The sequence below is a fragment of the Rhinoderma darwinii genome, chromosome 1, assembly GCF_050947455.1.
Source record: "Rhinoderma darwinii isolate aRhiDar2 chromosome 1, aRhiDar2.hap1, whole genome shotgun sequence".
In the NCBI taxonomy this organism is placed as follows: Eukaryota; Metazoa; Chordata; class Amphibia; order Anura; family Rhinodermatidae; genus Rhinoderma; species Rhinoderma darwinii.
Genome location: NC_134687.1, coordinates 197132324 through 197151958, shown reverse-complemented (window position 1 = coordinate 197151958; position 19635 = coordinate 197132324). Strand labels below are relative to the sequence as shown.

At 39.8% G+C, this 19635-nt stretch overlaps 1 protein-coding gene across 3 annotated transcripts in view; it reads right to left on the bottom strand.

Moving 5' to 3' along the window:
- Positions 1-1540: 1540 nt before the first annotated feature.
- The window catches only part of GC (GC vitamin D binding protein), a 156788-nt gene continuing 138693 nt past the window's right edge, over positions 1541-19635 (bottom strand). Inside the window, exons 11-13 of one of the 3 annotated variants that reach the window (XM_075860690.1) lie at positions 16241-16373; positions 7634-7687; positions 1541-1718 (exon numbers count right to left, since the gene is read on the bottom strand). In XM_075860690.1, coding sequence (XP_075716805.1) covers positions 7634-7687; positions 16241-16373 — 187 coding nt within the window. In that variant the 3' untranslated portion in view covers positions 1541-1718. Of the gene's footprint in view, positions 1719-7633; positions 7688-16240; positions 16374-19635 lie in introns of those variants that run through there. The other 2 variants (XM_075860689.1, XM_075860691.1) reach the window with 2 other exon arrangements.

The following is a 19635-nucleotide window of genomic DNA, read 5'->3' as shown; positions in this document are numbered from 1 at the left end:
AGAGCTATCTTACGAATGAATACTTCACTTTTCTAATATATAGATCCTACACATGTGATGTCATTAATGCGGGGGGTGGAGTGGTACACATTATAGCGGATTTAAGTTAACTTTCTGCATCGGCCATTCTCCTTGAGACATTAGTAAGGAAATGCTATAGAGGCATTGCATAAGGTATACGCAGAGTCAAATCACATATGTCATACACCTAAGGGGGCTTACAGGGAGCTCAAAATAGGGAGATACAAAAACTTACTAGTGTAGAGGTCACTCTGTATCAAAATATATTATTATTATTAGCTTCTGTGGAAACACCAAACCAAATGGCATGTCCACCTGACAAAGTGACAGCAACCCTGGGCTAGAAATATACAGTATGTACATGTGACGATGTGACATGTGACGATGACCCAAGCCTTTCTTAGGATGACACATCCCCAAAGCCATATTGCTCTTACAGCAGAGAATGGGAGTATATTTGACACATATTCTTTATTGGTAACTTTTTTATTTACTTTAGCCATTTCAAAATTCAAAATTCAAAATTAGAAATTCAGCAAATCCACCCTTTTTAAGAAAACCCCCTATGGTATATTCACACACAAACACAAAAACGGCTTAAAATATGGAGCTGTTTTCAAGGGAAAACAGCTCCTGATTTTCAGACGTTTAAGCCACTCGCGATTTTCGCTGCGATTTTTGCTGCATTTTTTACGGCCGTTTTTGGAGCTATTTTCTATAGAGTCTATGAAAAACGGCTCCAAAAACGTCCTGCAAAAGTGACCTGCACTTCTTTTTCCCGCCCGTTTTTTACGTGTCCGTTTTTCAAAACGGCCGCGTAAAAAAAAACGGCCCATCGGAACAGAATGCCGTTTTTCCCATTGAAATCAATGGGCAAATGTTTGGAGGCGTTCTGCTTCCGTTTTTTCGCCGTTTTTCGGGCGTTTACCCTTACACTCACTGTTTGGGTCCGTAATTGTTTTACGGTTCCTGGTGTTTTGTAACATAAAATTTTATGCCTTTGCTATGAGATGCCTGGTTTACTACTTTTTGCCTGAACACCCGGCATGGATGAACTGCCTATCTGACATGGCCCCGCCATTGTATATGTCTTTTAATATAATTGTCATACTGTAATTTGAAATGCAGGTTGGATTTTAATAGATTTATTACAGTAAGCAGCATGGCATAGATTATTGTCTGCAGCTCATCTTTTATTTTAGATAGACTCCGGATAGATGTGCTGTCTTGTGTCTGTGATCTGTTACCTCCGCGTCTATTCAGGCCCATTTGCTTTGAAAAGTATTGAAGCTTTTTTCCTAATTATAAATCTAAGAGGAATAAGAACAAGGTCTGCTATTTCACATTTGGCGAAAGTGACAAATAGCAGATAATAAGATCTCCCGGGTTACCAATGAATGACAGATAGCACTTATCAATTATCATTCTAAACTAGGGGACATTTCTCTAAAGAAAGCTGTTTTACATCTATCATGACTTTCCTTTAGATAGAAATAAAGAAGCAAAAAGAACTCAGAAGTAACTTCAACATATTTTATTTTATATCCGTTATATAAAAAAATGTGCGGAAACAGAGAACCTTTTCTGAGAGGAGCACCGCAGTGTTTTCATGATACATCAAGTTCCTGTTCTACATATCTTGCTTCCAGAACTCTTCTTTCTTCTCCAGCCTTTAGAACTTTCTGCAAACCACATTCCTAAAATACCAAAAATGTTTTATTAAAAATTGGAAATTTTAAAGAATTTTACACATTTATAAAAGAAATTCAGATGTCTGGAAAGTCAATAAGTCTTAGAAATATCTGTAATGCCCCATTATACTGTACTCTCAGTAGCAGAATTACACATGCAGCAAGCAATAGAGATTGGAACCTATAGTAGGGCAGACATCAGGAAATCCAATTCTCTGCTTTTTCTTTTTCTTTACGTAGTTATTATTGTTGAAATAATAGAAATGTCCATCAAGTTCAACCAAGGGATGAGAGAAAGGGAAGGGATACGGGATAACTATAAAACTTTGTTAAAGGCCTTAGGCCTAATTCACACTAGCGTATTTCACTTCCGTGTTACGCGCGTGAAAATAACGCACGTCACACGGACCTATGCAAGTCAATGGGGCCATTCAGACATTCAGTGTTTTTCACGCAGCGTGTGTCCGCTGCGTGAAACTCACTGCATGTCCTATACTTGTGTGTTTTATGCGCATCACGCACCCATTTAATGGGTGTGTGAAAATCACGGACAGCACACGGACGCACATCCATGTGCTGTGCGTGATTCACGCAACAGTTGCTAAAGAAATCATGAGGAAAAGAAAACCACCTCCTTCAGTTTATTTTGCTGACGTAAAAAACGCATGACAGTCCGCAGTGGAAATCCGCAGCAGACAGTTTCCACACCTTTTTTGTTATCTTCGTGCAGACGTTGCGGAAAACTCCGCTGCGGACCATAGGCTGTGGTGCGGAATTTTCTGTCCGCAGCATACACTGTCTGTTGCGGACTTGATGCGTACTTGTTGCAGAATTTCTCCATTGACTTCAATGGAGTTTCAAAATTACGCAATGAAATCCGCAGATGTAATGTGTGTTGCGTTGCGGATTGCTTTCAGGAACCGGATATTTCATCAGTCTGGCTGGACCTATGTGTGTCGAGGTCTATACCCAGACTGGGATGGAATGTTTGAAAGAGAGCAGGATGTACTCTTCACCTGAATCCGCAACGACAAATCCGCAGCATTTTACTTAACATTTTAGCCAAATCCGCAACGGAATCTGCAACGCGGATTATGTGCGGCATTGATGCGGACAGTGTCTGCAGAATTCTGCCACGTCTGAACATGCCCATAGCCTACTGACTTCATTGTTTAGCTCCTATGCGAAAACTGATTACCCAGCGGTCCCAGCACTAGAATCCCCTGCGATCAGCTTATCAATGTGGGAATTGGCTACTTAATTGAGCAATAGTTTGACCTTTGGTGAATATCGCACATTATACTAGAGATTTGTATTATCGAATCTGCTCCCTTCATTAACAGGAGATTTGTGATACTAATCACACTGGGTTGTAAAATTCCTCAGCGTTGCCCTGGCACATCTTCCAAAGTATGCTGAAGTTATTAAAATGAACCAGTCAGAAAAATCATATTTATCTTCGTTTCGTTTTGGTGTACACTGTAAGGAAGGGCACAAATCCTCAAAATTCTCTGACAGGCTTAGATTTCCAGAATTTGTGGGAGAATAATAATAATATGTATCCTGCTAAAAATTATGTGAATATCTAAATATACCCTTAGGATCCTTAAAAATATTAAGACCTGTAGATTAGCGAGAAGACTTTAAAGATGTAAGCGAGTAAGGGCGGGTTCACACATGGCGGAATTCCACTTAAATTCCGCTGCGGACACTCCGCAGCGTTAATCCGCAGCGGAGCCGTTTCTCCATTGACTTTCACTTTAATTTAGCAGTGTTCGTTTACACGATGCGTACAATTCCGCTGCGGAGCATAGGCTGCGGAGCGGAATTTGGTGTCCGCAGCATGCTCTGTCTGTTGCGGAGCAGTGGCGGACTCATGGCGGAATTTCTCCATTGACTTCAATGGAGATTCTAAGTTCCGCAATGAAGTCCGCAGCTGTCATGCACATGTCATGTGTGCTGCGGATGCGTCTTGCTTTTTTAACTTGACATTTCTTCATTCTGGCTGGACCTAGGTATTTCTAGGTCTACAGCCAGACTGAGGAAGTCAATGGGGCTCCCGTAATGACGGGAGCGTTGCTAGGGGACGTCTGTAAATAGTCACTGTCCAGGGTGCTGAAAGAGTTAAGCGATCGGCAGTAACTGTTTCTGCACCCGGGACAGTGACTACCGATCCCAATATACATGTATCTGTAAAAAAACATATAAGTTCATACTTACCGAGAACTCCCTGCGTCTGTCTCCAGTCCGGCCTCCCAGGATGACGTTTCAGTGTAAGTGACGGCTGCAGCCAATCACAGGCCAAGCACAGGCTGCAGCGGTCACATGGACTGGCGCGTCATCCAGGGAGGTCGGGCTGGATGCCGAAAGAGGGACGCGTCACCAAGACAACGGCCGGTAAGTATGAAAATCGTTTACTTTCACTAGGGAAAGTGCTGTCCCTTCTCTCTATCCTGCACTGATAGGGAGAAGGGAAGCACTTTTCCCGCAGTCTGCAGCAGCTAGTCCGCATCAATGTACTGCACATTTTGTGCAGATCCGCTGCAGAATCTGCAACGCAGATTCTGTGCGGCATCGATGCGGACAGTTGCGGAGGAATTCCGCCATGTGTGGTCATGCCCTAACACAGGAATGCAGGATCAGACTATAGTCTAATAACCATGCAGACACATAGTTCGTCATTGGAGCTGCATACACAAAACGGTAAAACATTTTTCATCAAGACTACTCGCAAAGTTGCTTAATTTTTATTATTATAATTTATCTTCGTATTACTGACAAGAATTTATGCAAACGTCACCATAACCCGAGCATATTTATGACATTTATGTAAAATAGTATGGAGCTCATACATTTCCTATTGTGTTAACAGAATGTAAAACTGTACTATTAGTATTATTAATAAAATCATAATTCATTTAAGTTACTGTCGACACACTGACTTGTGCAGAACATTAGGTTACGGAGTCATAGTTCAAACATGATGTCTGAATTCATTTATGCTGGTGTAATGCGGATAAGTCATTGTCTGCCATGGTTTCAAATTCTAAGTGTACCTTCCAGATTGCGCTGTAGTAGTTTCTCAGTGTTAAACATAAGTCAGTGAAATGACATTCAACTTTTAAAGTGGAAAAATATCAAGAGAATATGGTTAAAAGCATACGGCTTCATCATTTGCAATTCATATAGAAGTGATTTTGGCCAATTCTGCTTTCTATCCTATTCTCTTTCTACATTCTCTTCTTAGACCTATCAATCATTATCTGTCTATCCTTAGATGACTTCTGCAACTTTCCTGTTTCTCTTTCCCAGCCTCCCCTGCGGTAAGAATGGCCATGTAATAGTAAATCAGACGTTACGGTTATAGTCTAAGTTTTGGCCATTTTGTCTCTTTTTCTTACAGAGGTCTTGCCAATTTTTTTATTTTGGTGCAGCGGATATTTTTGCAAAATGACAATTTCGCAGCCATATTGTTGTCACTTCTGAAGTAGAGTGTAAAAAACTGATGACCACGTGTCATTTTGACAGCATGGTTATTTAACCTCTTAACGCCGAAGGACAGATATATCCGTCCTCAGCAGCTGCTAGTTCGCGCAGGAGGACGGATATATCCGCCCTGTGATGGCGTGGGTACTGCCAGTGTACCCACGCGATCAGCAGCAGGAGCACGGCTGTTATACACAGCCTGGCTCCTGCTGCAACTGCCGGAATCGAAGCGCGCTCCAATTCCGGCAGTTTAACCCATTAAATGCCGCTGTCAATAGTGACAGCGGCATCTAATGTGTTTGACAGAGGGAGGGAGCTCCCTCTGTCACCCCATCGGCGCCCCCGCAAACAAATCGCGGGTCGCCGTCGGGTTTCCATGACAGCCGGGGGTCTAACAAAGACCCCCAGGTCTGTCTTCCGCAACTGCCTGTTAGGCGATGCCGTAGGCATGACCTAACAGGTTGCCTGTCAGTTTTACACTGACAGGCAATAATGCTTTCGTATACTAAGTATACCAAAGCATTATATACGCGATCGGCACATCGCATAGTGAAGTCCCCTGGTGGGACTAAAAAAAAAATATGTCAATCAGTTAAATAAAGTTTGTGAAAAAAATAAAAAAAATAAATGACAGTGAAAATCAAATAAAACTACATTTTTTGCCCAAAAAGTGGTTTTATTTAGTAAAAGTGTCAAAACAAATCACACATACACATATATGGTATCCCCACGATTGTAACAACTTGACCAATAAAATGAACACATTAATTAAACCGCCGGATGAACGGCGTCCAAAAAAACCGCAAAAAACAACGGCAAAATTCGCTCTTTTCTCCCATTCCCCCCATAAAAAATTAAATAAAACTTAATCTATGAGTCCTATGTATCCCAAAATAGTAGTAATGAAAACTACACATTGGCCCGCAAAAATCAAGCCCACATACGGCCACATTGAAGGAAAAATAAAAAAATTACAGCTCTTGGAATGCGGCGATGTAAAAACAAGTAATTTTTTTCTAAAAGGCTTTTTATTGTGCAAACGTAGAAAAAACATATAAAACCTCTACATATTTGGTATCCCCGTAATCGTGCCAACCCATAGAATAAAGTTAACATGTTATTTACGCTGCATAGTAAACGCCGTAAATTTATAACGTGAAAATCAATGCTGGAATAGCTGCTTATTTTCAATACTCTCCTAAAATAAAGTTAATAAAAGTTAATCAATATATTATAAGCATCTAAAAATGGTACAATTACAAAATACAACTCGTCCCGCAAAAAACAAGCCCTTATACGGCGATGTCGACGGAATAAAAAAAAAATTATGAGTCTTGGAATGCGACCGTGAAAAAACAAAAAATAATCCTTAACGTGCAAAATGGCCCGGTCATTAAGGAGTTAATAATGAAGTGACCATTTCCTGAGTAGCTTACTAATATGGTTGCACTTTATTTCTGCAAACAGCCCCACTCTTGTCTTTGGGTTGTGCTGATATTGCAGCTCAGCACTATTTCATTGGATGAAGATTATCCACAATACCCGACATAGCCCATGTGCAAGAGTGGTTGCAATTTAAAAAAAAAAATAAATACACATTTTTTTCCAACTGCGTACCACTTCTTTAAGGCTCAGTTGGGCCCATACAAGCTCACATACATGGTGAGCCAACTCAACCACTGGTCTCTTTCTCAGTACTTAAACACAGGTTCATATATTTCTATTTCTATAATCATTAAATTACTTTCCAGCATTTTGGAAAATCTGCTTGTGCAATACCAAGCAATTGAAATATTTAGAAGTGCTCAGATGCCCCACACGTAAGATCAGATTATCAGTTGGCATTGGGCCATTATATCAGACAGCATTGTGATTCCTGATGGATCTATATATCATATTACTTAGTTGTTTTAATTGGTGAACCAGTTTTTCCAGCAGTCCTAATGATGATCTTGGGGACACAGTAACATTTAATATTTACAGACAAAGATTTGATGGCAATTATGGGATGACATTGAACCTGACATTAATAGGGTAATGGCCATAACCACTCGTGTACCCTCTAACTTTCTTAACCTCAACCAAGATGTAGTTAGTTAAGGGCTTCATAGGTGACCACTCAAGGTATTAGTAGCAAGTTGCTATATACAATATATATATACATATATATATATATATATACACAGTCAAAAAAGGTCAACAGTAATAATCCGTATCAGATTGGATTCTAGATACACCATTTGTCCTTATGCACTTCGGCAAGTAATCCTGGTACAGATGACCTCATTTGTCTTTGCAGAATTTTACACAATTTTCGTTTGAAATTTGACAAATTTTGTAGCATTGGCAAAATCCGATGGAGGTGAATTCATTCAAAGATGTTTTAGTAGACTTGAATAAGAATATATTGTAAAGGATAGGACATAAGGTTATACCTATTGTAGTATGCAGGGTTCCCGAGTACACAACTTGCCAATCACTTTGTTTATCTGGAAAATAAAAGTTTAATACTTTATTAAAGACCAGAATGAAGACAATCATTTTGCATTACCAGATAATCCTTCTGTTATCCAAATAAAATAGAAAGTATATAATAAATTTCAGTAAATCCTGATAATTTCCAGACACCGGATATATGACTTAAAAGGCTTTTTCTAAATGAACAACCAGGGGAAGCTCTGTGTCACCACTCATTTCAAATGAATGAGTGACCATGTAATATATAGTCACACTGAGGCCTCCAGAGAGGGAGACGCTCCTTACACTAGCTCTCTGCCCTGGCTTATAGAAGGTGGTCTCAAGTAGGGTACTCCACCTCTCTTCTCCATATGCCTTATTCCCCAAGGATTTAACGATACAATATACGTCAGTACATTACCTTGTCCCTTAGGCAAACGGAGCCTTGTGGTTCCCAGAATATACTTGCAAGTTGAAATTGGAGTGAATGTCAGACTGACAGCATCAATATCAAATATGCATCTATTATTGGCCTCTCTTCCACCTGATTTTAGGGAGCTATATTTTTACCTTTATATTTCATGCATAGGTCAGTGCCTTGACTCTTAAGAAAAAAGTAATATACTACTACTACTACTACTACTACTACTACTACTACTACTACTACTACTACTAATAATAATAATAATAATAATAATGCTATAATTCAGAGATTAATAATATTCTTGTAATTACAGGGGTATTCCATTTTCAGCAAATTCAGTTAATTTTTTTGATGAAAAGTTACACAATTTTCCAATATACTTTCCATATCCATTCCTCACGGTTTATTCGATTTCTGCTTGCAGTTATTCAATAGGAACATTTTTTGCAAACTTCTACTGGATACAATTTTGTCCATGGTCATGTGATGGACACACAGCTGCTGGGATTGTTAGAAGACAAATAGTGTAACGAGCCCTGCACCTGCGTGTCCATCACATGACCATGGACAGAAGTTTATCCACTGGAAGTAAACAATGAAATACAACAAGCAGACATCTTGAATTAATACAGAACGTATCTTAGAAAATAGTGTATCTTTTCATTATACAAAAAATATTTGCTGAAAATGGAATACCTCTTTAATTTTAAGAATGTTATTTTTCTCTAGGATGAAATCCTAATTATTATTATTATTATTATTATTATTATTATTATAAATAATAATATTATTGACAAATGCTTGGCTAATTGGAGGAAACATATTTTATTTAAATATGTCAAGATTCTCTTCTACCATTATGGGCTCAAACATAATTAATCCTTTCAATAAGAACCGGTATATGTATAGGATAGTGTCTACTGCATTTACATAAAGGCAGTAACTTCCATTATCTACAAGTCAAATGCACAGTATACCACATTAAAACACATACATAGACATAAATAAAATAAATTTGACATTCCCTTAAGAGTTTGATCAAAAATTATTGTAGTTTAAATGTGAGATGAACCACTTTGAATTAATATTTAGTTAGCATGGGGTTCTTTAGATACAGCAAATTCATCCACTGAATAGTCAAGTGGGGAGCTAATGATGTTACAATGTTCAGATGATTTTCTTTTGGAGACTGAGAGGATGCAGATTTCTATCACTGAGTCCATTTTCTGCACTGAAGAATGTAAGTCATTGTCAGTCCTGTTTTGTTTCAGTAACTAAGAAATGACTTGTTGCAAGACTCTTTGAATACAATATCCAGATAAGGCCCCATGCCCAGTTCAGTTTTTTCCTTCAGGGTGCTATCCGTTTTTGTCACTGATAGCACCCTGAACCCATTAATTTCAATGGGGCCATGCACACTTCAGTTTTTTTGACGGTCCGTTGCTCCGCTCCGATCCAAAGTAGAGCATGTCCTACTTTGGTCCGGGATTCCGTGACCGTGAGGCACATGCAAGTCAATGGGGCCGTCAAAAAAACTGAAGGCACACGGAAGGCATCCGTGTGCCATCCGTGTGCCGTCCGTGTGTGACGGAGCCGTTGCCTACCAACCGCCGGGCGGCCAGTAAAACATAACTGAAATATTACACTAATCGGCAGCCACTTGTCTCTATCTATCACTGATAGGGAAAAGAGGCTGCTGATTAAAAATAAAATAAAAATCAGTTCTTACCCGGTCGTTGTCTTGGAGACGAGTCCCTCTTCTTCCTCCAGTCCGACCTTCCAGAATGACGCGGCAGCCTGTGATTGGCTGCAGAGGCCGCTGCAGCCTGTGATTGGCTGCAGAGGCCGCTGCAGCCTGTGATTGGCTGCAGAGGCCGCTGCAGCCTGTGATTGGCTGCAGAGGCGGTCACGTGGGATGAAGTGTCATCCCTGGAGGCCGGCCTTCTGATGTCATCCTGACGTGTGTGACCGCCACTACAGCCTGTGATTGGCTGCAGCGGCGACATGAATGAAACGTCATCGCTGGAGGTCGGACAGGAGGAAAGTAAGTATAAACTTTTTTTATTTTTTTTATTTTATTACATTAAAATTTTATTTTCCGCGCGCCGAGCATGGTACTGTCAAGGGGGCTGAAAGAGTTACCGGCGATCAGTGCAGCCCATTAACTCTTTCAGCACCCTGGACAGTACCATGCTCGGCGCACGGAAACGGAAACACGGAGTGCACACGGGATTGCACACGGCCGAGAAAACGGACACACGGATCCGTCACAAACGGCCGTGAAAACCGTGTCGGAAGTGTGCAGGAGGCCTAAAGCTTTTACTTTCAGCTCTATTTTGTTTTTTACTTATAGTTTTAAAATAAATGTATATCTTTCTTCTGACCTTAATTGCAAAATTGACTGCCAAACTGAGCACAGGCAGATACATTAGATCTGATCTGTAGATACATCAGTTATATCTATGATGTAAGGGAAGTCTTAACACAAAGCACTGAAGGAAATAGATGGCATAGAAAGAATAGAAAAGAGAATACAATATGTATGACTTCACCCCATCCCCTATGTGACATTGGCCTTGACACTAACCCCTATACACAGAGGAATATGGTCACTTAGTGGAAGCCAAGAAACTTCATGAAAGTTTTCATCTCGCCTCTGTATGTCAGCTACTTTACAGGTAAAAATTTCCATGGTCCAATTTAATTAGGTAGATAGTAATAAATTGTGAAAGGCTCTGTCTCTTGCATAAGAATTTTATGCTAGATCTCGACAAGCATGTAAATAACTGATGCTACAAGCAGTAGCAGAATATATATTCTTAACTTAGAAATATCTCAGGGATTCTATTGATTTATTATTTAGAAGAACAGATGAAAATGTGTTTTCTGATGATTTTAAATACAGCTATATATGTGCAAATGAAGTCGTCCACAGTATAAATATGCAAGTGATACATTTAGAATGGAAATCTATTTTCTCACATTTTATGGTTGAACATATTATATTTAACCCCTCGACCAGGCCTTTTTGCGCGTTAATGACCAAGGATTATTTTTTGTTTTTTCACTGTCGCATTCCAAGAGTCACAACTTATTTTTTTATTCCATCAACATAGCTGTATAAGGGCTTGTTTTTTGTGGGACGAGTTCTCTTTTTCAATTTACACCATTTTTGGATGCATATAATATTACATAGTATTACATAGTATTACATAGTTAGTACGGCTGAAAAAAGACACATGTCCATCAAGTTCAACCAAGGGAAGGGAAAAGGGAAGGAAAAATTTCTACACATAGGAGCTAATATTTTTTCTTTCTAGGAAATTATCTAACCCTTTTTTAAAGCCATCTACTGTCCCTGCTGTGACCAGCTCCTGCGGTGACTATTCCATAGATTCACAGTTCTTACTGTAAAGAAGCCTTGTCGCCTCTGCAGCTTGAACCTTTTTTTCTCCAGACGGAGGGAGTGCCCCCTTGTTTTTTGAGGGGGTTTTACAAGGAACAGGATTTCACCATATTTTTTGTATGTGCCATTAATATATTTATATAAGTTAATCATGTCCCCCCTTAGTCGTCTTTTTTCAAGGCTAAATAGGTTTAATTCTTTCAATCTTTCCTCATAACTTAAATTCTCCATGCCCCTTATTAGCTTCATTGCTCTTCTTTGTATTTTTTCCAACTCCAGGGCATCCTTTCTATGAACTGGAGCCCAGAACTGAACTGCATATTCTAGATGAGGCCTCACTAATGCTTTGTAAAGTGGCATTATTACATCCCTGTCCCGCGAGTCCATGCCTCTTTTAATACACGACAATATCCTGCTGGCCTTTGAAGCAGCGGATTGACACTGCATGCTGTTATTGAGTTTATGATTTACAAGAACACCCAGATCCTTCTCAACAAGTGAATCCGCCAGTGTAGCGCCCCCTAGGACATATGATGCATGCAGGTTGTTGGTACCAAGATGCATAACTTTACATATTGATTAACTTTTATAAACTTTATTTTCAAAGAGAATTGAAAATAAGCAGCTATTCCAGAATAGTTTTTCACATAATAAATTTACGCCATTCACTATGCGGCATAATTAACATGTTATCTTTATTCTATGGGTCGGGACGATTACGGGGATACCAAATATATAAAGGTTTTATATGTTTCCTACATTTGCACAATAACAACCGTTTTAAAAAAAATTACTTGTTTTTGCATCACCGCATTCCAAGAGCTGTAACTTTTTCTTTTTTCCATCTACGTAGCCATATGTGGGCTTGTTTATTGCGGGGCAAGGTGTAGTTTGCATTGGTAGTATTTTGGATCACATGGAACTTATTGATAAAATTTTATGGGGGGCAGTTTAATTAGTGTGTTAACTTTATTGTGCAAATCGTTAAGATCACGGCGATACCATATTTGCGTATGAGTTTTTTTTTTACACTTTTACTAAATAAAACCACTCAAAAAAAAAAAAAGTGGTTTGATTTTATTTTTACTGTAATCTTTTCTTTAACAGGTTTTTTTTTCTTTTCTCCCACTAGGGGACTTCAATTTGCGATCTTCTGATCGCTTATATAATGCTTTTGGTATAAGCGTTATTGCCTGTCAGTGTAAAATTTACGGGCAATCTATTAGGCCATGCCAATAGGCAGTTGCTTTAAGGCAGACCTGGGGGCCTTTGCTAGACCCCGGCTGCCATGGAAACCCATCTGTATACCGCAACCTAGTCGCGGAGAGCCATTGTGGTGACAGGTGGCGCTCCCTCCCTCTGTCAAACACATTAGATGCCGCTGTCACTATTGACAGCGGCTTCTAATGGGTTAAACTGCCTGGCTGTGTATAACAGCTGTGCTCCTGCCGCTAATCTCGTGGGTGCAGTGGCAGTACCCACGAGATTAGTGCGACAGATATATCCGTCACTATGCGGGTAACTAGCTTCTGCTTGTGACCGATATATCCGTGGCTCGTCGTTAACCCCTTCCCGCCGCAGCCCTTTTTCAGATTTTCATTTTTGTTTTTTTTTCCTCCCCACCTTCCAAAAGCCATAACGTCTTTACTTTTCCATCGATATAGTACTATGAGGGCTTTATTTTTGTGGGACGAGTTGTAGGTTTTTGTAGCACCATTTATTTTGCCATATAATGTACTAGGAAACGGGAAAAAATTATTTGTGGGGTAGAAAATGAAAAAAAACAGCGATTCCTCCATGTTTTTTTGCGCGCCGTTTTTACGGAATTCACTGTGCAATTAAAACAACATGTTAACTTTATTCTGTGGGTCAATACGATTATGGTGATACCAAATATATATAGTTTTTTCTATATTCTACTACTTTTGCAAGTAAAAACCTAAGTGTAAAAAAGAAAATGTATTTTGTGTCGCCAAATTCCGAGAGCCATAACTTTTTTATTTTTCCCTTGATTAAGTGGTATGATGGCTTATTGCTTGCGGGATAAGCTGTAGTTTTTAATAATACCATTTTGGTGTACATGCGACAGTTTGATCACTTTTTATTTCATTTTTTGTGGGAGATTAGGTGACCAAAAAATAGAGATTCTGGCGTTTACAATTTTTTTTTTTTTATGGCGTTCACCGTGCGGATTAAATAATGATATATTGTAATAGTTCAGACTTTTACGGAAGCGGCGATACCAATTATGTTTATTTATGTATTTTTTCACTATGCTCTAGGGGGAAAATGGGAAAAGGGGGATTTTTTGAACTTTTAATATCTTATTTTTTTTTACACAAAAAAAACACTTTATTTAACCAGCGATCGTTAGATCGCTTGCACGATATACTGCAATACTAATGTATTGCAGTATATCGTGATTCTGATAGGCATCTATTAAGCCCTTAATAGGTGCACAAAAACGGCGGCATCCATAGCAACCATCACCCCCCCCCCGCGATTGCGTTGCGGGGGGCGCGATGAGCTGTTAGAGGGGGTTGCCCCCCTCTTTCTAACGATTTAAATGCTGTGGTCGCTATTGACCACAGCATTTAACGAGTTAAATGAGCGGGATCGCGCTCGAGCGCGATGCCGCTTGTTACTCTGAAGTGTCGGCTGTAACAAACAGCCGACACCCGCATCGTATGGAGCGGGTTCACTCCGTGAGCCCGCTCCATACTTCCCCTACCCGACTTTGGCGTATGGATACGTCAAATGTCGGGAAGGGGTTAAACGGAACTTGTCACCAGCATTTCACCTATTGAGCTTTACTTATTCCTCACTGGCCGCTGCCATAAAAAGTTAATTGCCGTTATCCCCTCTCCTAAACTCCTCTTCCGACTGTAAATAACGGTCAGCAAACATTTAACGCTTTTTATCGTAATAATCCGGTGTCCCTTTGTGCGCACACCCCAGAAGAGGACATCAATGCACAAGTGGGGGATTTTGTGTGCTGGGGGAAGGCGAGGAGCTGTCAATCAAAAGTAAGGAGGCGGGGTTAACTCGGAAAGACTTGAGGAATGAAGATTTGACTCTTTTCAAATGAAGATATGACTCATTTATGCTCATTTGCATACGGTGTGGGAACACTAAAAAGCTGAATACTAAAGCTACGGAGCCGACTAAGACGACAATTATAGGTTATATAGAAATGATTTTTCACCCACTACCACCAGGTATTGCTGGTTTAATAGGTGAAATGCTGGTGACAGGTTTCCTTTAAGGGCACGGCCAGACGTGGCGGAATTGCTGTGGAATTCTCGCTGCGGACAGTCTGCAGTGGAATTCTCCTGCGGCCATTTTTTACAGTTGTTCCAATATATTTTTTAGTATTATTATGTTAGTTCAGACGTTGCGGAAAACCCCGCTGCGGACCATCGGCTGCGGTGCGAAATTTTCCCTCCGTAGCATGCACTGTCTGTTGCGGAGAAGCGGAGAAGCATCAGAATTTCACTGCGGATTTCAGCCTTTGCAATGCAAAAACTGAAATCTGTGGTAAGTCCGCTGTCTTTTCTGCAACGTCTGAATTACCTGTCAAATATGCAAATGTTGGTGCAGATTCGTTGCATAAATGCCCCAAATCTGCACCAACATTTGCAGCGAAAAAATTCCGCCACGTCTGGCCGTGCGCTTAAGGGTTTAAAGCACAACTCCAACTTCATTGTTTACTTTATTAATGTCCTTTAAACTTTAGTGTTTAGGGGTCAGAGCTCTATCCTCTTTCTCTGATGCCCTGTAATCCTTGCTATATTAAGGGGTCACCGATAGACAGACTATCCATGGTCATCTCCAATAGAGATCAATAGGAGGTTATTAAGAAGTTTATTTTAACCTCAATACAAGACTAATACACAAAATTCGCAGGGCACTGAAACTATGTAGAAAGATAACAGAGCTCCGACTACTGGAGTGGCAGTCTAATGCACGAATCTAAGTTAGGCGGATGCCAGGAGGCTACCTATACCTACTAGAATGTATCAGTGCATACTGTAAAAGTTGGTGGAAGTCTGATGGTCTGGGGTTGTTTTCCATGGCTTGGGTTCGGCCCCTCAGTTTCAGTGAAGGGTAATGTTAATGCTACAGCATACAAAAACATTTTAGACAACTATGTGGCAATAGTTTTTGGAAGGCCCTTTACTGGTTGAACATGACTGTGCCCCTGTGCACTTTGCAAAGTCCATAAAGGCATGGTTGGGTGAGTTTGCTGTGGAGGAACTCAAGTGACACAGAGCATCTTTGGGATGAATTGGAAGACCAGTTGTGCACCAGACCTTCTTCTCCAACATCAGTGTCTGACCACGCATATGTTTTTTTGGCTGAAAAGCACAAATTCCCACAGTATATTGGAGTATATAGTATAGACTCCTTCCATTTTGTGAAGCTAGACTGCATTTCATAATCTACTATCTGACATGTTCTCTGTAACTGCAAGGTCAAGAATATGACACTTCTTATCAGTAGCAGGATATAGCCTGTCTTAGAAAATATGTGTGTGATATAAACGATTCCTAGGCATACAGTTGCATAGGTATTAGAAGGCGATTTGTTTGGGGAATCTGTGCTGTTTAAGCATGTGATTATTTTACCACAAGAAGTCAAAGACTACAACCCCTGTCAGGAGTTTTTGCGCTGACACTCACAGGTGACAGGTGTCCACATACTTTTGGCTCTATAGTGTATGTATGTTTTTGTAGTGATCTGTGCTCTTCTCACCTTTTCCTTGCAGTACACTGGAGGTGCATTTATTATACAACACGTTGATGCTAGATTTGCTCTCTCTTCTGCTAACTCTTCCACCTTCTTTGATGTTAGTTTAGGAGTCCTACTGCTGAGAGTCTTAACTAACCTGTGGTGACAAACAAACCAACATTCATTAGAAAGAGTCGCTTGGATTAGAGGCAGCATCAGTGTTACATTCTGTTTATTCATTCCGTCAATAAACTCACAGATTATAAAAAACCTAACTGAGCCAAAACCAATGATATAAAATTAAGTTATCTAAAATATATGAAACGCTGAAATTTTTTTATTATTATTATTATTATTATTATTATTTTTGCAATGTCATATGGTTATTGATTGATCTTGCCTATATCATAACATTATGCAGTATGATTGAAATCTTCTGATATAGACTACAAAATAAAACTGTGTCAAACTACTGTCACATTTTCTATAATTTCATTGCCTGTGCAATGAAAAATACAAGTACTTGTCCACGACCTGATAACTGATGACCTATCCATTGGATAGGTCATCAGTATATGACCGGTGTGGGTCAGACACCCGGACCCCGCAACAATTAGCTGTTCCGGCTTCCTCCGGGTGCTAGATGTTTTAAACGGTATGCAGTAGTTGGAGCCAGAAGCAGATGGCTCCGACCACTGCATAGGGGCCGTTCTGCGGAACTGCAGCACTGCTCGTATTCAAGTGAATAGGAGCAGAGCTGCAGTTCTGCAAAGCGGCCACTATTAAGTTGTTGGAGCCATCTGCTGCCGGCTCCAACTACTGCATACCATTTAAAACATACGGTACAGCGGCCTGAGGAAGCCGGAACAGCTGATTGGTGCACGATATGGGTGTGGGACCCACACCGATCATACACTGATGATCTATCCTATGGATAGGTCATCAATTGTCCGGTCATGGACAAGCCCTTTAATTCTCAGAAGAGAGAACAAAAGAAACTGTTGAAATATATTAGTCTGGAAAGGGGTACACAAACATTTGACTCTACTGAACCACAGCGAAATATCTATTAACTCCAAATAGAGACAACTAGGAACAGATATGAATCTCTCATAGAGTGGCCAGCTTGTCAAAACTCCATCACACCTACAGTCAACCATACTGGTGGTAATGTGAGGATGCTTTGCTGTTTTGGGATCTGGATAATTTGCCACTATTAAAAGGTACTATAAATTCTGAATTGTACCAGAAAACCTGACACCTATCCCCTTGGAGACAAATTTTCAGTTACCGTTTTTGAGGAAATTATTTAATGTACCATATAATGTACTGGGAAACTGAAAAAAATTTGGCGTTCATTGAGCGGTAAAAACAACATGTTTACTTCATTCTACAGGTCTATATATTTACGGAGATACCAAATGTATACAGTTGTTTTACCACTTTTACAAAGATAAAAACTATTTGTTAAAAGTAAAATTGTTTTGTGTCACCATATTCTGAGAGCCATAACTTTTTTATTTTTTAGTCCATTGAGCAGTAATAGGTGCTTATTTTTTATGAGACGAACTGTAGTTTTTATTGGTACCACTTTGCGGTACATGCAACTTTTTCATCCCTTTTTAAGCCATAATTTTTGGGGTGCTGAGGTGACCAAAAAACAGCAATTTTGGAGTTTTTAGATTTTTTTTCTACAAATGTCAAAAAGCTAGCATGTTGTAAATCGCTTTTTAAAATACAGGCGTTGAGTGCTAATGACGTCGCGGCACTAACAGCTGATACTCCAAAATATTGCAGGCCGAACAAGCCAGCAATCTTTAAAACCCCACGAGTCAGTAGCGTTGACTACCAACAGGCAGTCTGTTTGTCTGCCTAAACGCAGTCTCTGCACTGCCGCTCATTTAGTGATCGGAGCGGCAACGCTGAGAATACATTCTGCCTAAACGCAGTCTCTGCACTGCCGCTCAATCGAGGATTGGAGCGGCGACGCTGAGAATACATAAAAGAAAACGCACTTGTTGATCAGTCAGCTGCTTACAGAGATAGATCACTATCTGTCCGCGCCGCTATCCGCGCTGCTGCTCAATTAAAGATCGGAGCGGCAATGCTGGTAATACAATAAACAAAACACACTCGATGATCAACCAGCTGTTCACTGAGACAAATTGTAATTCTTTTGCGCTGCCGCTCAACTAAAGATTGGAGCGGCAACACTGAGAATATACAAAATAAAACGCACCCAGTGACCAGGCAGCTGTTCACAGAGACTGATTACAATCCCTTGCGGTGTGCACATGCAGGGGAGTTTACAGTTATAATACAAACCCTTGCAGCACTACCTCTCATATTTCCACTGAATTAGTAAAGCCAACAATAGGCTCCCTACTCAGTGGAATTCCATTAAAGTTGTGATTACACTTTGTATATAATAAAAATACTATAAAATGTGGCAATAAAAGGGGACATTGCACAGTACAATCCTTCACCTATTACACTAGTCGGTATCAATACAATAATTGAAGGCGACATTTAACCCACCGTGCTCTATTTTCCCTCTCTCCCCATACCTACAATTTCTATGATTTAATAGGTGGTGTACACCAGAGCATGGAGGGATAATGAAAAATTTAACAATATTATTAATAAAATTGGAGGTTCTACTCTACCAATTTCTCCTTTAAGAAAAGCCTGGCTGGATGGAAAGGGTAGGCCAGGCCATTCCCATCTGGCCAACCATTGACACCAATGTCTATAGCCCTCATCACACAAATGTTGCATGCAATGTTCCTCTGTCAGCCAAAAAGGCCTTGTCGGATATATATTGACCACTTTGCTCATGTAGGCTCAAAACAGATTCCCATTGAAAATTTTTGTCAGAAGATAAGATGTAGACATCAGAACTTACCAAGAAACAGAAAACAAAATGTTAATTTAGGTTTATATAAATTATATAATACTCTTTATATATAAAACATAAATTATTCCTAGTAGAATATAAATGTCTTGAGTGTCATAGAACAACACAGGAATGACATGTACATGCCCTACAAAGTTACGGTCTCTACAAGGCTATTACTTTATTGTGCTGTAAAACGTTATTCTATCGAAAAAAGTTAGACCATTACATTACCATTAGAAGATAGCCTTATACATAAAACACACAATAGATCTTTCCATGTCGTAGCTGATGACCACTCATGCCCAGCAGTCCTGATGGTTGTACGCACACTTTTCATCAACTCTCCATGATCTGGCTATCACTGAGTGTTCATATCAAAGTGTCAATATAATAGACCAACTTTTTTTGTTTTTCTGTTCTCTTTGACATTTCACATGTCTCATTCCTAAGGGATACATTTTGATGTCTATCACATGTGCTTTATTGTACTATCATCCTGTGACTCTTAATATCTTATTAA